Source organism: Fistularia commersonii, chromosome 24, assembly GCF_037954325.1.
Source record: "Fistularia commersonii isolate RoL2024-O1a breed Wild chromosome 24, RoL_Fcom_v1.0, whole genome shotgun sequence".
Classification (NCBI taxonomy): Eukaryota; Metazoa; Chordata; class Actinopteri; order Syngnathiformes; family Fistulariidae; genus Fistularia; species Fistularia commersonii.
This window is the reverse complement of record NC_141307.1, coordinates 1390135-1407631: the sequence shown is the minus strand read 5'-3', so window position 1 is coordinate 1407631 and position 17497 is coordinate 1390135. Positions and strand designations below refer to the sequence as shown.

The window sequence follows — 17497 nt, the reverse complement described above, 5'->3', positions numbered from 1 at the left end:
CATCCAAGAATAAAGGGATTTTCTTCTCTGCAATAAAGTTTTTAATTTTGGGAACAATCTGCTGTTTTTAGGTCTCTTCTTGCTCACGTTGACCCCTTTTTCCAAATGCTTTCCTTCCTGAAAGTCATTATTTCCTGAAAGTCATTCTCGGCCTCCTGGATTTCTTGCAGAATTTACACCACAATACTTAGTTTACTCGTATTTTACATTGTTTTTAGTCATCCGTCGCTCTTTTCCATCCATTTAAGTTAGTGGCCGCCAGCTGGTGCATTTGCTGACATAAGGGAAAAAACACAGATTCATAAACGTGTGACGATTGTGAAAAGTCTTCCAGCGCGACGTGAAATATGATCCAGGAAGTCCAGCCGGGTCCAGAGGCCAGATTACGAGGCAGGAAGTAGAAATACGGCGTTCCCATTCCTGAGGAGGCTCCAGGAATGCGCGTCTCGGCTGGCGTGAAGGAACCGAGAACGGCGCTCACCTCCGGCCGAACAGCTCCAGTCATTTCCCTCTTTTGGGATTTTGTGCCGAGTTTAAAAAGAAACACATCCAGCGGGAGATCCATTCATCTCAGGAGGCTTTTCTAACCAGGGTTCAGCTCCACGGAGGCCCGATGAGGGACGACTGGAGGCAGCGGCAGGTGGAAAGAGGGTTGAGAAGACACGCGTCCGTTCACACGTCACGTATATTCACTCTCATCCACGCGCGGTGAAGAAAAGCACATTGAATTACGTGTATTTGTCTGTCTGCAGCTGGAATTGGATTTTCAATTGGGCTTATCAGAGCGGGCCGGTCCCAACGAGACCCTGCGGGTCCCACACACACACACACACACACACATCCACACACACATTTCCTGAGCGGTGAAAGTCACCCTGCAGCCCCCGGAGCCGCCGCTCACCTCCGTTCACCCGCCAGTCAGCGGTGGGAAAAAGCTGTCTGAGGACCCAGACGCTTTTCCCACCATTGACTGCAGTGTACTTTCCAAAGCTGTGTGTGTGTGTGTGTGTGTGTAGATGGCTGGATTCACTTTTCGGGGTTATTACAGCAGCCGCGCATGAAAAGACGATGCCTGGGACGTGACCCCTGTGACCCCTCTCCTTTTTAATACACACACACCACACCCCCACACAAAGGAGACATATTTGTAGTTTTCTACCTGCTTGTAGTCCACAAGAAGAGTTGACCCCCCCTCACGCACCAAACCTTCACCTTGAACTCTCAAGAATAGGAAGGCCCTCATGTTGACAGTACATCTTAGCATCAGGGCGCTACGGCGTGGGGTCATGAGGGTGTTTTGGGGGTGGTGGTGGGGGTCACCCGCCCCGCACCCCCGAATCCCGGTGACCCCGGAGGGTGACCCCGCCTCTGCATCCGCATACAGTAACAGTGCCATACATGCAAACGTGCACGCTCAAGTTAAGCAGTCATGTGGCACACACAGTTGCCATGTGACGCGCCCCCCCTCCTGCCCCCCCCTCCGCTTTCTCCTATCTTTCTCTTTTTTTTTTTTTTTTTTTGGAGTTATGCTTATTGTGGGATGTTAGTGCTGTGCTGGACTATTATGGGATGCGGCACGGCGTGGGAGGGGGGGGCGTCTCCATGGCGACGCCGGTTGCTAAGGGGGGGGTTTGCATGGAGGAATGGGGAAGAGACTGTAGGAAGGGGGAGGGGGGGGTGATTATTATGGTCTGTACGTTGCAAGGTAACTATGCAGAGTGGGGGAGGGGTGACTGCGAGTGCGCGTATGTGTGTGCGTGTATAGAAGGGGGGGGGGATATTATGGGATGTCTGCCCCCTGATCTCTTTGTGTGTGTGCGCGCGCGCGCGGGGTGTGTGTAGTGTGCGAGGCAAAGAAGAGGAGACGGCGTCGTGCGCACACGCTGCCACACACACGCACACACACACACGCACAAAAAAGGAAGAAAAAAAAAAAACAAAAACAAAATACACATACGGAAATACACATTTTGATTTCAGTGCAAGCGCCGGTTCAAGAAAGCCCCAAAGACAAGGAGCTGCCCAAGTATTGATTGATTGACAAACTGATCCTGGAGTTGTTCAAGGAGGCTGCGTGGAATCAAGTTGTGAGTATTTCGGATTTTAAATTTCTTTGCGGGATTTTAAAGCCCGAGTTGGCCGTTTCGGAAGCGCTAAGGGGGGGGAATCCGGACCGGGCGAGCGGCTCGAAGGCGAACCTGGCCGCCGGTTTAGCCCGAGCTAGCACACATGCTAATGGTAACTAATAGTGGCAAGATGGCATGTCAGCTGCAGGCATAGGATGGAGCGGCGCTAATCCGGGTGGGATGTCCGGGTTAGATTAGACGGGAAAGTTAGGTCCACGCCACGGAGAAGCCCATGCGGTGAGTGTTTGTGTCACTCGGTGCTTTTACCGGGTGTCGCGCTTTTCACCGTGCTAACTGTTCACTTCCGTTTTCTTTTTGTGTGTATGTGTGTGTGTGTGTGTGTGTGTTCTTGTGTCCCCTTGTTGAAACCTGGCCGCCCGTCCCCCCTCCCTTCTCCCCGAACCGCACACCGCGGCTTGGCCAGACCCGAGGAGACCGGGGGCACAAGTTTGGATTACTCCGTAACTTTATTTAGTTAGCTAAACTGTTAGCTAACTAAATAGAAAGTTTCCTTCGGTCCGCTATGTCTGGAAGCGAGGACGACAGGGATGACTACGGAGCCCCCGAGGACCGGTTAATGCACGGTAAGACGGCGGCTCGCTCGTTAGCTCCACTTGCTAATCTTCGCACCGGGCTAGCATATGTTTAGCGATATTCATATCAATCATGTCTCGTTAGCACGGCGCTACTTGCTAACTACCGGGACGCTAACGCCTAGCGGTAATACTAGCGCAGCCCCCCCGCCCGTTGCTATCCCTCGAAAAGTTATTTTGAAATAGGTTTCTTTAAATATTTCATTGCCGGAGTTAAATAAGGCACGTCCGCGAGGAGTCTCTCGGTGAAGTCTCCGGGAGCGTACCGGCGTGTTGGCGGGGCCTAACGCTAGCCAGCTACCGGTATTCTTTACGTGTCGATGACAAGATGGAGGCAGCCAGTTAGCTTGGAAGCTGGGGGATGACGTTCTGAGACGTTTCCCTCCTCATGGCCGGCGCCTCCGATTCAAGTGTCGGGGAAGTCAAAACAAAACGCCGTTTATTAAAGTAATACAGACTTATTTCCCCATCGAGGGAGTTTGTACCGGGAGCACCGGTGTTAACCCTCCCGGTTAACCTGGACTCGGATGGGGTTGTTTACCATCTTTTTTTTTTTTTATTCCGACGAGCACGCGCGGCGTACACGGCGAGAACAAACAGTCCCTAGTTAGCTAACAGTGCTAACGGTAGCGCGCAACGCCCGGCTTTTTTAAAACAAAAAACAACTTTTTTTAAATTAAAAACATAGCCAGTATGCGGAGGCGTGAAAAAACAAACACCGCCAAGCGTCCGTCGAACATGTTCCTTTCAAAAACAGAAAAAAACAACAACGTGAGTTTTCGTCCCCTTCTTGTAACATAAAGCAGGAAAAAAAACACCTTCATCCATTCATGCCCTTCCCTAAACTCCCCTCAAAATAGGACATTATTACATCAATAAAAACAATCGGTTAATATTAGGTGAAAAGCAACTTGTCCTCAACACAGAGGGTTGTTCGACCGTCTGAGTAGAATTGATTTGGAACTTGATTTTTCCACTTCTCCTGTGTGGAGGCGCTTGGATCTTCTAAAAGTTCCCTGGAAGGAGAAGCTCCCAGAGGCCGACCGCCAGACCCCTCGGTCGGTGACAGGTGTTCCCCGACTTATCGTCCTCGATGCTTGAAACGTCGCCGATGAATATATCGTTTGATCGGTTCGCCGTGACTGCACGTTGACTTTGTGTTGAACGCGTGTCTCAAAGTTCCGCGCATTTATGTCTGACCGCAGGACCCGCCGACGTCCGCCTGGGTTCGGGGTGAACTTGGCAAATCCGCCGTCTCCAAACGGAGGGACGTCGGTCCGTCTGTCTCCGATCTGCGTCTGCCATGACATCCCTGGCAGTAAATCGAGAGCTAATTTAAATTCCGGCAGGTTCCCCCCCCCCCCCTCCCGATAAGATAAATTGGCCACTGGTGTGTGTGAACACACACGTGTGCACGCTGAGCTGGGTCTCCTTTGTATGACCCGAAAAGCTCATTGCTTTAAAGAGCCTCTCAGTGGGTGAGACACAGTGGCTGCCTGCCAATTACTTTTTTACCGTCTTCAATTACGTTATCAGCTCGCGATCCGACGGAGCCTCGCTCCGGTGCAGCCGGGACCCCGCGGCACCTGGACCGGGAGCGCCGTCTGTCACACGGCTCGCCGGCGTGTGCGGAGGGTGACTAATGACTTGTAAATTACACTGTTAACCACGAGAGTTAAGCTGATTTGGTAACATTTCCTCAAGGGAAGCTTGTAAAAACGAAAGCTGCCTGAAACGCCGTGCTTTTTCCTTCCCCCTCTTGGTTCTCAGCCGCCAGAAAAAAAGGGGGGGAGGGGGGGGGGGGGGGGCGTCCAGCTTGTTTTTATTCAAGGGATTTTACCATTTTTACACCGAGCGGATGCAGGTGTGTTGCCTGTCAGGTTGGAAAGAGGGCAGAGTTATCCCAGCACAACCAAACGCCCTGCGGTGCTTCTCTACTACGAGGTCAACGCTATTTTGGTTCGATTTTATTTCGAAACGGGACGAATCTGACCTCGTGGCCCCAAATAACATCTCAGATCGGCAAATAGCGTCTTCATCTGCACGCGGGCTCACAAAATCTCCGTCCGTGCACGGGGGCGGCGCGCGCTGCTGTATCGACGTGAGATTCAAGTCGCTCGGAAATGTCAGAAATTCAGGTCGTTACTTCATGACTAAGCGAAGCGTGGGTCCCGAGGCGCCGGCGGCCAGAAGCAGCCGGTGACACACGGGGAGCCGCTCGTGACAACAGTTACCATTTTTTCCCTCGACGGAGACGACGTTAAGCGAGGCGGTAACTCGATAATGAACCGAAATGTGCCGCGCGAACGACTCCTCGGACGCCCTGCAACTCGAGGATGCAAAGTCAGAAGACGTCACAGGGACGCAGCCCTTCCTCTTCTTTCACATCATCACCAGGTGGAGGAGAGGAAAACAGTGTATCTCATTTGATTTCCAGATGATGATGATGAGGAGATCTCGGAGAGCGAGACCCCCAAGGTGAAGAAGAAGAAGAAAGCAAAGAAGAGCCGCGAGAGCAAAGGCAGCAAGAGGAGGTCCCGTCGGGAGGTGAGGGCTGGAACGCAGAATATTATTTTTTATTTCTTATGGGTCACGATGTTTCATCTGAACAGGCCGATGCAACTCATCGAGTGGAAACCTTGAATTTATTTTTAAATATACCGCAAAAATATTACGTTTTATCTGATTTGTTTCATTCTCCTGCAACTGAATTCTTCGCCGTATTTATAAACATGTCAATATTCTGGAGATCTGAAGTAACTTGAGTCAGTCAGAAGAATCCGCTCGCCGTTGCATTGTGGGTAAAGCAGGCTTGTGAAATGCCGGTGATCCCGCAGGAGATGGCCATCAGTTCCCCGGAGCTGATGGACGTGGGCGGAGGCGAGGACGCCGAGGACGGCCCCGGCCAGCGCTCGGACAGCGAGGGGAGCGACTACACGCCGGGCCGCAAGAAAAAGAAGAAGGCCAGCAGCAGCAAGGAGAAGAAGAGGAGCGGCGCCGGCGCCGAACGCAGCTCCTCCAAGAAGAAGGACCCCGACCCGGAGGAAGATGAAGACGACGACGACGACGACAGTTCGGTGAGGAGGCGCGACACTTTTTTTTCTTTTGCTTCTACGGTCGTGGGAAGTGTTCCCCAGGCGTGTTGGCGAGGAAACTCGGGAACGATTCCCCGCCAGTCTGAGCGTCCACTGCGTTACACTCTTAGATTCCTCCGGTTTCCAAAGACCGTCCGTAAACAAAAGTGGTTTCCTGGGTTAACAGAGAACATTTCAACTATGCTTTTTCCAGTTTCGTTTTATCTCCCACCTCATCTTTGCCTTTGTATTACTTCTGGTTCTTTATGACTAATATAACCTGAAAAAATTAAGGCGTATATCCACGTTACACAGCGCGGGAGGCGGCCCTCCCTCCCTGGCCTGCCGGCAGAAAGGGAAGGTAACTCTGCAGAATTCAAGAAATTTTATTGTTCGAGCGTCACGAAATTTTGTGGAAACTCACAGCGACAGGCCTGCAAAATATAAAAATAAAAATAAATAACGAGTATCAAGTCAGCAGAATGAAAAATAGATGGTAGCAGCAAATTTTTATGTATGAAACGCAGACTTAGTGTAAGTTGTACACAACGTTATTTGTCCTTTTAGACACAAACCTCTTGTCCGTCTAGTCTTTCAGACGGCTATTGATCCAGATCTGAACCATCACTTAAACCCTCAAATAAATAGGTTCATCTTTTTTTTTTTTTTGTTTCTCATTTTCTCACCATATTTATCTATTTTAACCCCTCCGCCTCCCCTTTTTTGGGCCGTTCCTGCCACAGCCCTTTGTGCGCGGCGTGCCGTCCGTGCACCTGTGCTGGAGTCGCTGCTGTTTGACAGACGTCATGTGATATGAGAGATGGTTAAACAAAGAGCTGCGTCTGGAGGGTTCCGAGCCGCCGCAGCCAATAGGGGGCCTCCTACTTAATGACATTTATGCAAAAAGAGGCTGTGTGTGTGTGTGTGTGCATGCGTCTGCAGCGGGTGTGTAAAAGGCATATATGCTGTTCCCATGGCAACCGGTCTAGCGCCGCACTGCACTGCGCTCTTGACCCTTTTTTTTTTTCTTTTTTGGCGAGATAAAATGCGTTTGGATTCATCCGCAGCGGCGCCTGCATCCAGGCTGCAGGAGGAAGAGGAGGGACGGTCAACAGGAAGCGTCGCGCCCTCTTTGACAGAAGAAAAAAATATGTCTCGTTAGCCTCATTTTTTTTTGTTTTAAGCAAAACAATTTTGGAAGGATTTAAAAAAAGTTGTATATTTTTTTAAAGAGAACCCTGGATGTTTAGATGTTTGACTCCTCCGTCAGTCCAGGCCAAACAAATGCGTGTTTTATTTCTTTTTTTCAGATGTTTAGACCAACAAAACCCACCGCGCTGCTTCCAAGGTCTCAGGCCGCCCTGCTTTCTATACCTGTTTCACAGGGTTTATTATTATCATTATTATTATTATTATTACAGTTGTCTGCTAAACACAAAAAACATAATTATAAAAAATAATGGAGGTTTTCTGTTTCAATGTGGGGGTCCCTTCTGTTCCAGGGCGGAGCTGGGATGTTTCCCCTGAAGCCGCCCTTTCTGTGAGGACTTCCTTCAAACTAAGCGTTAACACACTCATAAACACGTGTCAGATTGTGAGATATTGTTTAGTTTAAATATTTTGTCCCACATGGCGTGTTTGTCTTTCCCCGTCGTCTGACCGTCGCAGAAGCAGGTGTCTCCTTCCTAAACGCGTCTTTTCTCAAGTCAACTTCTTAAAAAAAACAAAAAAAAAACCCAAAGCTGCGTGTGCAGAAAAACCAGGTCACAGTCAGAACTTTCTGCTTTCTAGCGAGTGCTGACAATTAATGACTTTCCACATTGCGAGAGAACAGTTTTGGAAGCGTTTCCAAAAAAAAACGATTTAAAACTATCCCGCTCCGGTTTCCCCGCAGGAGCCCAAGTCTTCATCTCAGCTGCTGGACGACTGGGGGATGGAGGACATCGACCACGTCTTCTCGGAGGAGGACTACCGCGCCCTGACCAACTACAAGGCCTTCAGCCAGTTTGTCAGGTAGAGGTTTTCCAAAGCTGTCCCTTCCAAGTTCCTCTTCCGTTTCTGGACATTCGCTTGGCTGCCGAGCGAGCGGTCTGACATCTTTTCCCGTCTCCAGGCCGCTCATCGCCGCCAAGAACCCCAAGATCGCCGTGTCCAAGATGATGATGGTTCTCGGCGCCAAGTGGCGCGAGTTCAGCACCAACAACCCCCTGAGGGGGGCGGCGGCCGCCAACGCCGCTCTGGCCACCGCCAACGTGCCGGCCACCGTAGACACCATGGTGACGGAGGCCGTCCCGCAGGATCATTCCCCGCCGCCTCCCGTGGAGCCTCAGCAGCCGCCCCCGCCTCCTCTCCGCAAGGCCAAGACCAAGGAGGGCAAAGGTAGCGTCCGCCCCGACCCCCCCTCAGTGTTTGTCCGCGCTCAGGAAAACCACCCGCCTTCTTATTATCGGTTTCCACCTCAGGTCCCAACGCCCGCAAGAAGCCCAAGCCTGCGGCCAAACCTCAGGAGAAGAAGAACAGCGCCAAGACCAAGAAGGTGGCGCCGCTCAAAATCAAACTGGGAGGCTTCAACAGCAAGAGGAAGCGCTCCTCGGTACGAGAAAACAATGGAAACCGTCGGATATTCCAGATCTGCAATGATGAAGAGCCAACGTGCCCAAACCAATGCACTTTATTTACATTTGTTGCTTCCATTGGAGCTGATCAGGAGCTCTGTAATCTGTTACTAAAGTAATACACCTGCTGTGTGTGAACACACACATGTGTACGCTGAGCTGGGTCTCCTTTGTAAGACCTGAAAGGCTCATTGTGTGTGTGTGTGTGTGTGTGTGTGTGTGTGTGCAGAGCGAGGAGGACGAGCCCGATGCGGACAGCGACTTTGAGGACGGCAGCATGAACAGCATCTCGGTGTCGGAGGGCTCCAACAGCCGCAGCAGCCGCAGCAAAAAGAAACCGTCCAAGAGCAAACCCAAGAAAAAGAAAGGTGCGCTCGTCCCACACACACACACACACACACACACACACACACACACACACACACACACACAGTCATGCGTGGAAAAACGTGGCACGCTCAGGATTAGCTAACAGCTAATTAGCGCTTAGCACCTGGTCTGGTTACACGGCGGGTCACGGGAGGGTCCCGAGTTCAAGGCTCTCCCCGTTTCCGCCAGAAGCAGAGGACGGCGACGGCTACGAGACGGACCATCAGGACTACTGCGAGGTGTGCCAGCAGGGCGGCGAGATCATCCTGTGCGACACCTGCCCCCGCGCCTATCACATGGTCTGCCTGGACCCCGACATGGAGAAGGCCCCCGAGGGCACCTGGAGCTGCCCGCACTGTGTAAGTGGCTAGCGATGCTCCTCGCGCCCGAATCGCGCGACGGTCGGGCGTTGATGGTTGGAACTTCCCTCGAAGGAGAAGGAGGGCATCCAGTGGGAGGCGCGGGAGGAGGCTTCGGAGGGCGAGGAGGACAACGGCGACCCCGGCGAGATGGAGGAGGACGACCACCACATGGAGTTCTGCCGCGTGTGCAAAGACGGCGGCGAGCTGCTGTGCTGCGACTCGTGCCCGTCGTCCTACCACATCCACTGCCTCAACCCGCCGCTGCCCGAGATCCCCAATGGAGAGTGGATCTGCCCCCGCTGCCTGGTGAGCTCCTCAGGAGACACTTCTGTTTTTAAGAGAAGAACATCTCTGAAGAGGTTTGTCTCCTCCCCACCTCAGTGTCCCCCTATGAAGGGGAAGGTGCAGAAGATCCTGACGTGGCAGTGGGGTAAACCCCCTCCCCCCACGCCGGTGCCCCGCCCGCCGGACCTCCCGGCCGACGCCCCGGACCCCGCCCCGCTGGCAGGGCGGCCGGAGAGGGAGTTCTTCGCCAAGTGGTCCAACATGTCGTACTGGCACTGCTCCTGGGTGACGGAGCTGCAGGTGGGCCGACCTCCGACCTCCAGCTCCCCCGCCGAAGGCTTCCCTCTCAGAGTCTGACCTCCAAACCCCTCCTCCTCCTCGCAGCTGGAGCTCCACTGTCAGGTGATGTTCAGGAACTACCAGAGGAAGAACGACATGGACGAGCCGCCGCCGATCGACTACGGCGACGGCGAGGAGGACAAGAGCGTGAAGAGGAAGAACAAGGACCCCATGTACGCCCAGCTGGAAGAGAAGTACCTCCGCTTCGGCATCAAGATGGAGTGGCTCATGATCCACCGCATCCTCAACCACAGGTCAGGCTCCGCCCCCTCACCGCGGACCCAAAACACCCTGCCAATCAGAAGGTCATGACATCCGTGTGTGTGTGTGTGTGTGTGTGTGTGTTCTCCAGCGTGGACCGGAAGAACAACGTCCACTACCTGATCAAGTGGCGGGAGCTGCCGTACGACCAGGCCACCTGGGAGGCCGAGGACATGGACGTCCCGGATTTCGACCCCTACAAGCTGCAATACTGGAACCACCGGTGAGGCGGAGATCCACCGCCGCGCTCGCCGAGTGGTGACACACACCCCCAGTCTAAAAGCGTGTGTGTGTGTGTGTGTGTGTGTGTCACAGAGAGCTGATGATGGGCGAGGAGGGCAAACCGGGGAAGAAGATAAAGGTGAAAGGACGGGTGAAGCGACCGGACCGACCGCCGGAAAACCCCGTCGTGGACGTGAGTTTCAGAGCGACCGATCGCGAAACCACGGAAACGTCACATTTTCATCGGTAAATCTGGAAAACTATCCGATCGCGTCCTCAGCCGACCATCAAGTTCGAGCGTCAGCCCGAGTACCTGGACAGCACGGGGGGGACGCTGCACCCCTACCAGCTGGAGGGCCTCAACTGGCTGCGCTTCTCCTGGGCTCAGGGCACCGACACCATCCTGGCCGACGAGATGGGTCTGGGCAAGACGGTGCAGACCGCCGTCTTCCTCTACTCGCTCTACAAAGAGGTTCGTTCGCTTCCTTCCCGGACTTTCTAACCACAAAAAAAGGGTGCGTTCACTGCCCCCTCTGCTCCGGTTCTCCCGTGACCTCTTAAATGTGGCTCCTTCTGACTGCGCAACACGCAAAATACCAGGATTTTAAAGTAAAAGAAATATAAACGTCAAAGTATTCTCGGGCGCCACGCGTGTCAAGACCCCCCGGCTCCCCCCGTCGGCCGGATGCCATTTTGTCTCCGAAGGATGACATGCGATGACGTTAAGATGCCTCCTGAGAGGGCGAGCTCACCACCAACCCTGTGGAGATGCTGCCACCTTCAGGCGGGAGGCCGCACCGCACTTCCTGCTCCAGTCTCTAAAACTGAACTTGCCTTTTTCCTCCTGAGGATGACCGTCTTTATTTTTTCTTCTTCTTCACGGACTGATGAAGTTTTCGCTAAAACGTAGATTAAAGTTTATCGGTATCCTCCGGGTGGCGTAACCAGTCCGTGACCTCGTTCCTGGCCTCCAGGGACACTCCAAGGGTCCGTTCCTGGTCAGCGCGCCGCTCTCCACCATCATCAACTGGGAGCGCGAGTTTGAGATGTGGGCGCCGGACATGTACGTGGTGACGTACGTGGGCGACAAGGACAGCAGGGCCGTCATCCGGGAGAACGAGTTCTCCTTCGAGGACAACGCCATCCGAGGAGGCAAGAAGGCGTCCAGGATGAAGGTGCGATCCTGCGTCGGAGGGACGGGCGGAAGCTTCCGAGGCGAGGACGCGCCGCTTGACCGTCACCTGTGTTTCCTCACCCGCAGAAAGACTCGTCCATCAAGTTCCACGTCCTGCTTACGTCCTACGAGCTGATCACCATCGACATGGCCATCCTGGGCTCCATCGACTGGGCCTGCCTGGTGGTGGACGAGGCCCACCGGCTGAAGAACAACCAGTCCAAGGTGAGCGCACGCCTCCACGCCTCATGGTCGCCACCTCCATCAGCAAGCGTGGAGATGAACGCTCGATTGGAAAACATCTAGAGACCTTCCAACGCTCAAAGATTCTTCTGTAGGTCATGGCTTGAAGTGTGTGTGTGTGTGTGTGTCTTAGTTCTTCCGGGTGCTGAACAACTACCCCCTCCAGCACAAACTCCTGCTGACAGGAACGCCGCTGCAGAACAACCTGGAGGAGCTGTTCCACCTGCTCAACTTCCTCACGCCCGAGAGGTTCAGGTAAGACCGGGAGTCACAGCGGGTCAAAGGTCACCGGGTCTCGGATTGAACTACCTCAATTCCAATTTGCTGAAATATCGTGTGTGTGTGTGTGTCCGTCCAGTAACCTGGAGGGCTTCCTGGAGGAGTTTGCCGACATCGCCAAGGAGGACCAGATCAAGAAGCTGCACGACATGCTGGGCCCTCACATGCTGCGGCGGCTGAAGGCCGACGTCTTCAAGCACATGCCCTCCAAGACGGAGCTGATCGTGCGCGTGGAGCTCAGCCCCATGCAGAAGTGAGCGCGGGGGAACCTCGGCTCGCCGCCGTCGGGTTTCCGAGGGAAAAGGCGCGCTGACGCGGGTTCTTCTGTCCGCAGGAAGTACTACAAGTTCATCCTGACGAAGAACTTCGAGGCTCTGAACACCAAAGGAGGAGGAAACCAGGTCTCTCTGCTCAACGTGGTCATGGATCTGAAGAAGTGCTGCAACCACCCCTACCTCTTCCCTGCGGCCGCCATGGTACGAAGTTCCAGAAGTGCAGAGTAGTTGAGGAACAGGAGGTCCTTCTGGAGGAACATCTCCCTCACCCGTGTCCCGTCCCCCCCGACAGGAAGCGCCAAAGATGCCCAACGGGATGTACGACGGCAACTCCCTGACCAAGTCCTCCGGGAAGCTGCTGCTGCTGCAGAAGATGATGAGGAAGCTGAAGGACGGCGGCCACAGGGTTCTCATCTTCTCCCAGGTAACGCCTTCCCGCTCCGACGCCGTGTAGAAAAGCAGGTTGAGTCGGAGCGCTGACGGCCCGCGGTCACCCTCAGATGACCAAGATGTTGGACCTGCTGGAGGACTTCTTGGAGAACGAGGGCTACAAGTACGAGCGCATCGACGGCGGGATCACGGGAGGGATGAGGCAGGAGGCCATCGACCGCTTCAACGGTGAGACTCCTCCCCCTTCACGCCGTCCAATCGGGACCTCCGAGACGGCGTCGATCTTTTAAAACGGAAGCTCGAGCTCCTGCCGCCTTCCCTCCTCAGCTCCCGGAGCCCAGCAGTTCGCCTTCCTGCTGTCCACGAGGGCCGGAGGTCTGGGCATCAACCTGGCCACGGCCGACACCGTCATCATCTACGACTCGGACTGGAACCCCCACAACGACATCCAGGTACGGCCTCCTCCGAGCCCGAGCTCGCATCTCCACGCCGAGCCGCCGTGTTCATCTCCTCCTCCTCCTCCTCCAGGCCTTCAGCAGAGCCCACAGAATCGGTCAGAACAAGAAGGTGATGATCTACCGCTTCGTCACCAAGGCGTCGGTGGAAGAGAGGATCACCCAGGTAACCTCGGACGCCGCGGAGCAGCGACGGCAAACCCTCCGGTCGGCCTCTGTGAGCCCCTCTTTGTCCTCCAGGTCGCCAAGAAGAAGATGATGCTCACCCACCTGGTGGTGCGGCCCGGCCTCGGGTCCAAGACGGGCTCCATGTCCAAACAGGAGCTGGACGACATCCTCAAGTTCGGGACGGAGGAGCTCTTCAAGGACGAGGGCGAGGGTGAGGAGGAGGAGGAGGAGGAGGAGGAGAGCGGGGAAACGTTAGGAGCGAGGGAACGGAGACTGATGGCGGCGCCTTGATGTTCCTCCAGGTGAGAACAAGGAAGAAGACAGCAGCATCATCCACTACGACGACAAGGCCATCGACCGCCTGCTGGACCGGAACCAGGACGCCACCGACGACACGGAGCTGCAGAGCATGAACGAGTACCTGAGTTCCTTCAAGGTGGCCCAGTACGTGGTCAAGGACGAGGAGGAGGAGGTGAGAAGCGGCGGTTCGGCCGGAACGCAACTCGAAACATCATCCCTCGGCAGCGGAATAGCGAGGCGGGGTATTTTTGCGCTTCCAGGAGGAGGAGGTGCAGCGGGAGATCATCAAGCAGGAGGAGAGCGTGGACCCCGACTACTGGGAGAAGCTGCTGCGCCATCACTACGAGCAGCAGCAGGAGGATCTGGCCCGGAACCTGGGCAAAGGCAAGCGCATCCGCAAGCAGGTCAACTACAACGACGGCTCGCAGGAGGACCGAGGTGAGGAGGAGGAGGAGGAGGAAGTGTAAAACTCGTGGGATCTGAGAGCGTCGAGCGTTTAGCGATAACCCGTTTGTTTGGATCCGGCAGCGGATTGGCAGGACGACCAGTCGGACGGCCAATCGGATTACTCGGTGGCGTCGGAGGAAGGCGACGAGGACTTCGACGAGCGAACGGAAGGTAAGCCGGACGCTCCCGGGAATTAAAAAAAAAAAACACCGCGTAGAACCTCCGCCTTCACGCCGGTCCTCCCGCTTTTGCAGCCAACTCCCGCAGACCCAACAGGAAGGGCCTCAGGAACGACAAGGACAAGCCGCTGCCGCCCCTGCTGGCCAGGGTGGGCGGCAACATCGAGGTGCTGGGCTTCAACTCGCGGCAGAGGAAGGCCTTCCTGAACGCCGTCATGCGCTACGGGATGCCGCCGCAGGACGCCTTCACCACGCAGTGGCTGGTGCGAGACCTTCGCGGGAAGTCGGAGAAGGAGTTCAAGTACGGCCGCGTCTCCGGGTCGGGGTTCCTCCCCTCCAGTGGCGGCGCCGCCTCCGTCCTGACCTCCTCCTCTCCCGTCGCAGGGCCTACGTGTCGCTCTTCATGCGCCATCTGTGCGAACCCGGAGCCGACGGCGCCGAGACCTTCGCCGACGGCGTGCCCAGGGAGGGGCTGTCGCGGCAGCACGTGCTCACACGCATCGGCGTCATGTCTCTCATCCGCAAGAAGGTAAGTCGCCGCGCTTCACCGGGGGACGCCGGCCATCCACGAAGGCGGCGGCAGCGGCGGCGGAGGTTGACGGGCGCGTGGCTCCGCCCCCTCAGGTGCAGGAGTTCGAGCACGTCAACGGCCAGTGGTCCATGCCCTGGATGGCCGAGCTGGAGGAGAACAAGCGGGCCGCCGCTCAGCCAGACTCCCCGGGGAAGACGCCGTCCACCGGGACCCCGGCGGACACACAGCCAAACACACCCGCCCCAGGTAACACACACACACACACACACACACACGGGAGGTGACGAGGACACCAGAGGGATGGCGCTGACTGCCTTTTGTGTGTGTGTGAAGTGGAGGACACTTCCAAGACGGAGGAATCCATGAAGGACGGAGAGAAGGAGCTGAAGAAGGACAGCGAGGCCGAGAAGAACGGCAAAGACATCTCAAAGAACTCTGAGGTGTGTGTGTGTGTGTGTGTGTGTGAATTGACCCCAAGGGATCAAAGATACACCCCCTTGAGATGTGCCATTTGATTGGCTGAAAGCTAAGCCCCGCCCCCCAGGTGATCGCCATCCCCGACGACGAGGAGAAGAGTCCGCCGGAGGAGCAGGAGAAGAGGAAGAACGGCGAGGAGCCGATGGAGGTGGACAAGCCCAGCAACGGCGAGGTGGAGGGAGCGAAGGACACGGAGAAGGACGGCGAGGGCGAGAAGAAGAGCCCCGACGCCGCCGACGACACCAAGTCTCCGTCGGAGGCCAAAACGGAGGGGTCGGAGGTCAAGTCCGAGGAGGCCGACATCAAAGGTAGCCATGGCGACGGCGGAGCGATGGATACGTGCCGCCCCGCCTCGGTTTTGAACCGTCTGTTTTTCTCCCGCAGCCGAGGAGAAGAAGGAGAAGGTGGAGAAGATGGACACGTCGCCCCCTGCTGACGACAAGAAAGGTGACGCCTCGTCATCGCGACCAGGACGCCGCCGCCGCTCCTCCTCGTCCTCTAACGTCTCTCCTCCCGCCTGCAGACGTGAAGGAGGAGAAGGAACCTCCGAAGGCCGAGGAGGCGGCGAAGCTGCAGAACGGAGACAGCAAGGAAGGCGGAGCCTCGGCCGCCGCCGCCGGGGGCGGAGCCAGCGAGGAGAAGAAGAAGGCCAAGTCCCGCTTCATGTTCAATATAGCTGACGGCGGCTTCACAGGTACACACACACACACACACACACATATACGGTCACACAGCAGTGTGTGTTGGTGTTCACCCCGGTGTCCTCGGCCGCAGAGCTCCACTCCTTGTGGCAGAACGAGGAACGCGCCGCCACCGTGACCAAGAAGACCAACGAGATCTGGCACCGTCGCCATGACTACTGGCTGCTGGCCGGCATCATCCAGTATCCTTTGGTTCATCTTTTTGGTTTAAAAAGATTTGATTCAAAATGATGTCACAGACGTTAAATGCAAATTCTTCCACACTTTCTGGGACAAAGACTTCCTGTGTAATTTTTTTTTTTGGATCGCTATAAAATGTCCCACCGCGACCTCTGACCCCTGCGGTTGTCCTTAGCCTGCGCGCAGACACGGCTACGCCCGCTGGCAGGACATCCAGAACGACGTGAAGTTCGCCATCCTCAACGAGCCGTTCAAGGGCGAGATCAACCGAGGGAACTTCCTGGAGATCAAGAACAAGTTCCTGGCCCGGAGGTTCAAGGTGCGAAAACCTTTATCCTATTATTCAAGGGGACGAACCGGGAATTTGAATAAAAACGTCTCCCTGAAAGCGTCCTCCTCCTCCTCCTCCTCAGCTGCTGGAGCAGGCGCTGGTCATCGAGGAGCAGCTGCGTCGCGCCGCCTACCTCAACATGTCGGAGGACCCCTCGCACCCCTCCATGGCCCTCAACACCCGCTTCAGCGAGGTGGAGTGTCTGGCCGAGTCGCACCAGCACCTCAGCAAGGAGTCCATGTCCGGGAACAAGCCGGCCAACGCCGTCCTGCACAAAGGTACCCCGAGGTCGTGCTTCGCCGAGCTTCCGCCGAGCGGCGCGGCGAGCCTGACCTCCGACCCCTCGCTGTCCGCAGTGCTGAAGCAGCTGGAGGAGCTGCTGAGCGACATGAAGGCCGACGTCACCCGCCTCCCGGCGACCATCGCCCGGATACCGCCGGTCGCCGTCCGGCTCCAGATGTCGGAGAGGAACATCCTGAGCCGCCTGGCGAGCCGGGGGCCCGACGCACAGACGCAGGCACAGACGCAACAGGTCGGTGTCGCCGCTCGCGGGATCGCGAGGATCGCCGTCGGGAAAGCCGCTGACCTCGCCGTCTGTGTGTTTCAGATGTCGCAGCAGTAAGTCGGCTCTTTACCTCGACCCCCCGCCCCCCCGCAGCCCCCTCGACATTCCTGATTGGTGCACAGAATGACGGACAGCGCGCCCAAGCTTGAATCCACGCCCCTCTTCCTCCCTCGGACCCCCAAAACAGACTTTACAGATTATTCTGGAAGCTCCGCCCCCTCTCCACCCACCCCCCCCCCGTCATGTTTGAGGCCGTGGACAGAAAAGCTATTTTATTTTTTTTCCTCCCTTTTTTCAATTTCTGTATTAATATTATTGATATAATGTTATTATAATGGTTTTTTGGGACCTAAATAAAAAAATGGAAAAAAAAAAGTTTGACTTGGCCACTAGAGGGCGACAGCCCCATTTCCCTGCACCTTTAGCTCTTTTTATTTTGCCTTTCTCCAGGTTTCCAAGCAGAAATAGCTTTTTATAAAAAGGTTAACCAGAAGTCACTAATAAATAACTGCCAAGGAATGAGACGAAGCCCAGTCAAAAGAACTTGCTTTAAAA

The 17497-nt window shown here is 55.5% G+C and overlaps 1 protein-coding gene across 2 annotated transcripts; it reads left to right on the top strand.

Annotated features, from left to right (window-relative positions):
* The first annotated feature begins 1860 nt into the window (after positions 1-1860).
* Positions 1861-17318, top strand: LOC147219603 (ATP-dependent chromatin remodeler CHD4-like). 2 transcript variants are annotated; one of them, XM_086171624.1, is made up of 40 exons: positions 1861-2087; positions 2551-2710; positions 5157-5266; positions 5557-5796; positions 7688-7806; positions 7907-8172; positions 8256-8386; positions 8638-8776; positions 8970-9136; positions 9212-9445; positions 9521-9724; positions 9809-10017; positions 10116-10247; positions 10340-10439; positions 10527-10718; positions 11221-11421; positions 11508-11645; positions 11797-11918; positions 12022-12195; positions 12277-12418; positions 12510-12641; positions 12718-12835; positions 12935-13059; positions 13136-13228; positions 13303-13441; positions 13533-13702; positions 13791-13968; positions 14059-14148; positions 14232-14457; positions 14541-14685; positions 14781-14934; positions 15022-15128; positions 15233-15473; positions 15550-15612; positions 15689-15859; positions 15940-16048; positions 16233-16365; positions 16460-16655; positions 16734-16909; positions 16985-17318. In XM_086171624.1, exons 2-40 carry the CDS (start codon positions 2650-2652, stop codon positions 16997-16999), a joined length of 5862 nt encoding a protein of 1953 aa, XP_086027750.1. In that variant the 5' UTR covers positions 1861-2087; positions 2551-2649; the 3' UTR covers positions 17000-17318. The 2 variants fall into 2 exon arrangements, with proteins under 2 accessions (XP_086027750.1, XP_086027749.1); XM_086171623.1 differs by having other exon boundaries at positions 8967-9136.
* Positions 17319-17497: the final 179 nt, after the last annotated feature.

Coding starts and splice junctions, on each gene's coding strand:
- LOC147219603 (XM_086171623.1), top strand. CDS start 2,650: ATGTCTGGAAGCGAGGACGACAGGGATGACTACGGAGCCCCCGAGGAC. Junction 11,919..12,021: donor CTCACGCCCGAGAGGTTCAG/GTAAGACCGGGA, acceptor GTGTCCGTCCAG/TAACCTGGAGGGCTTCCTGG. Junction 13,442..13,532: donor CTTCAAGGACGAGGGCGAGG/GTGAGGAGGAGG, acceptor ATGTTCCTCCAG/GTGAGAACAAGGAAGAAGAC.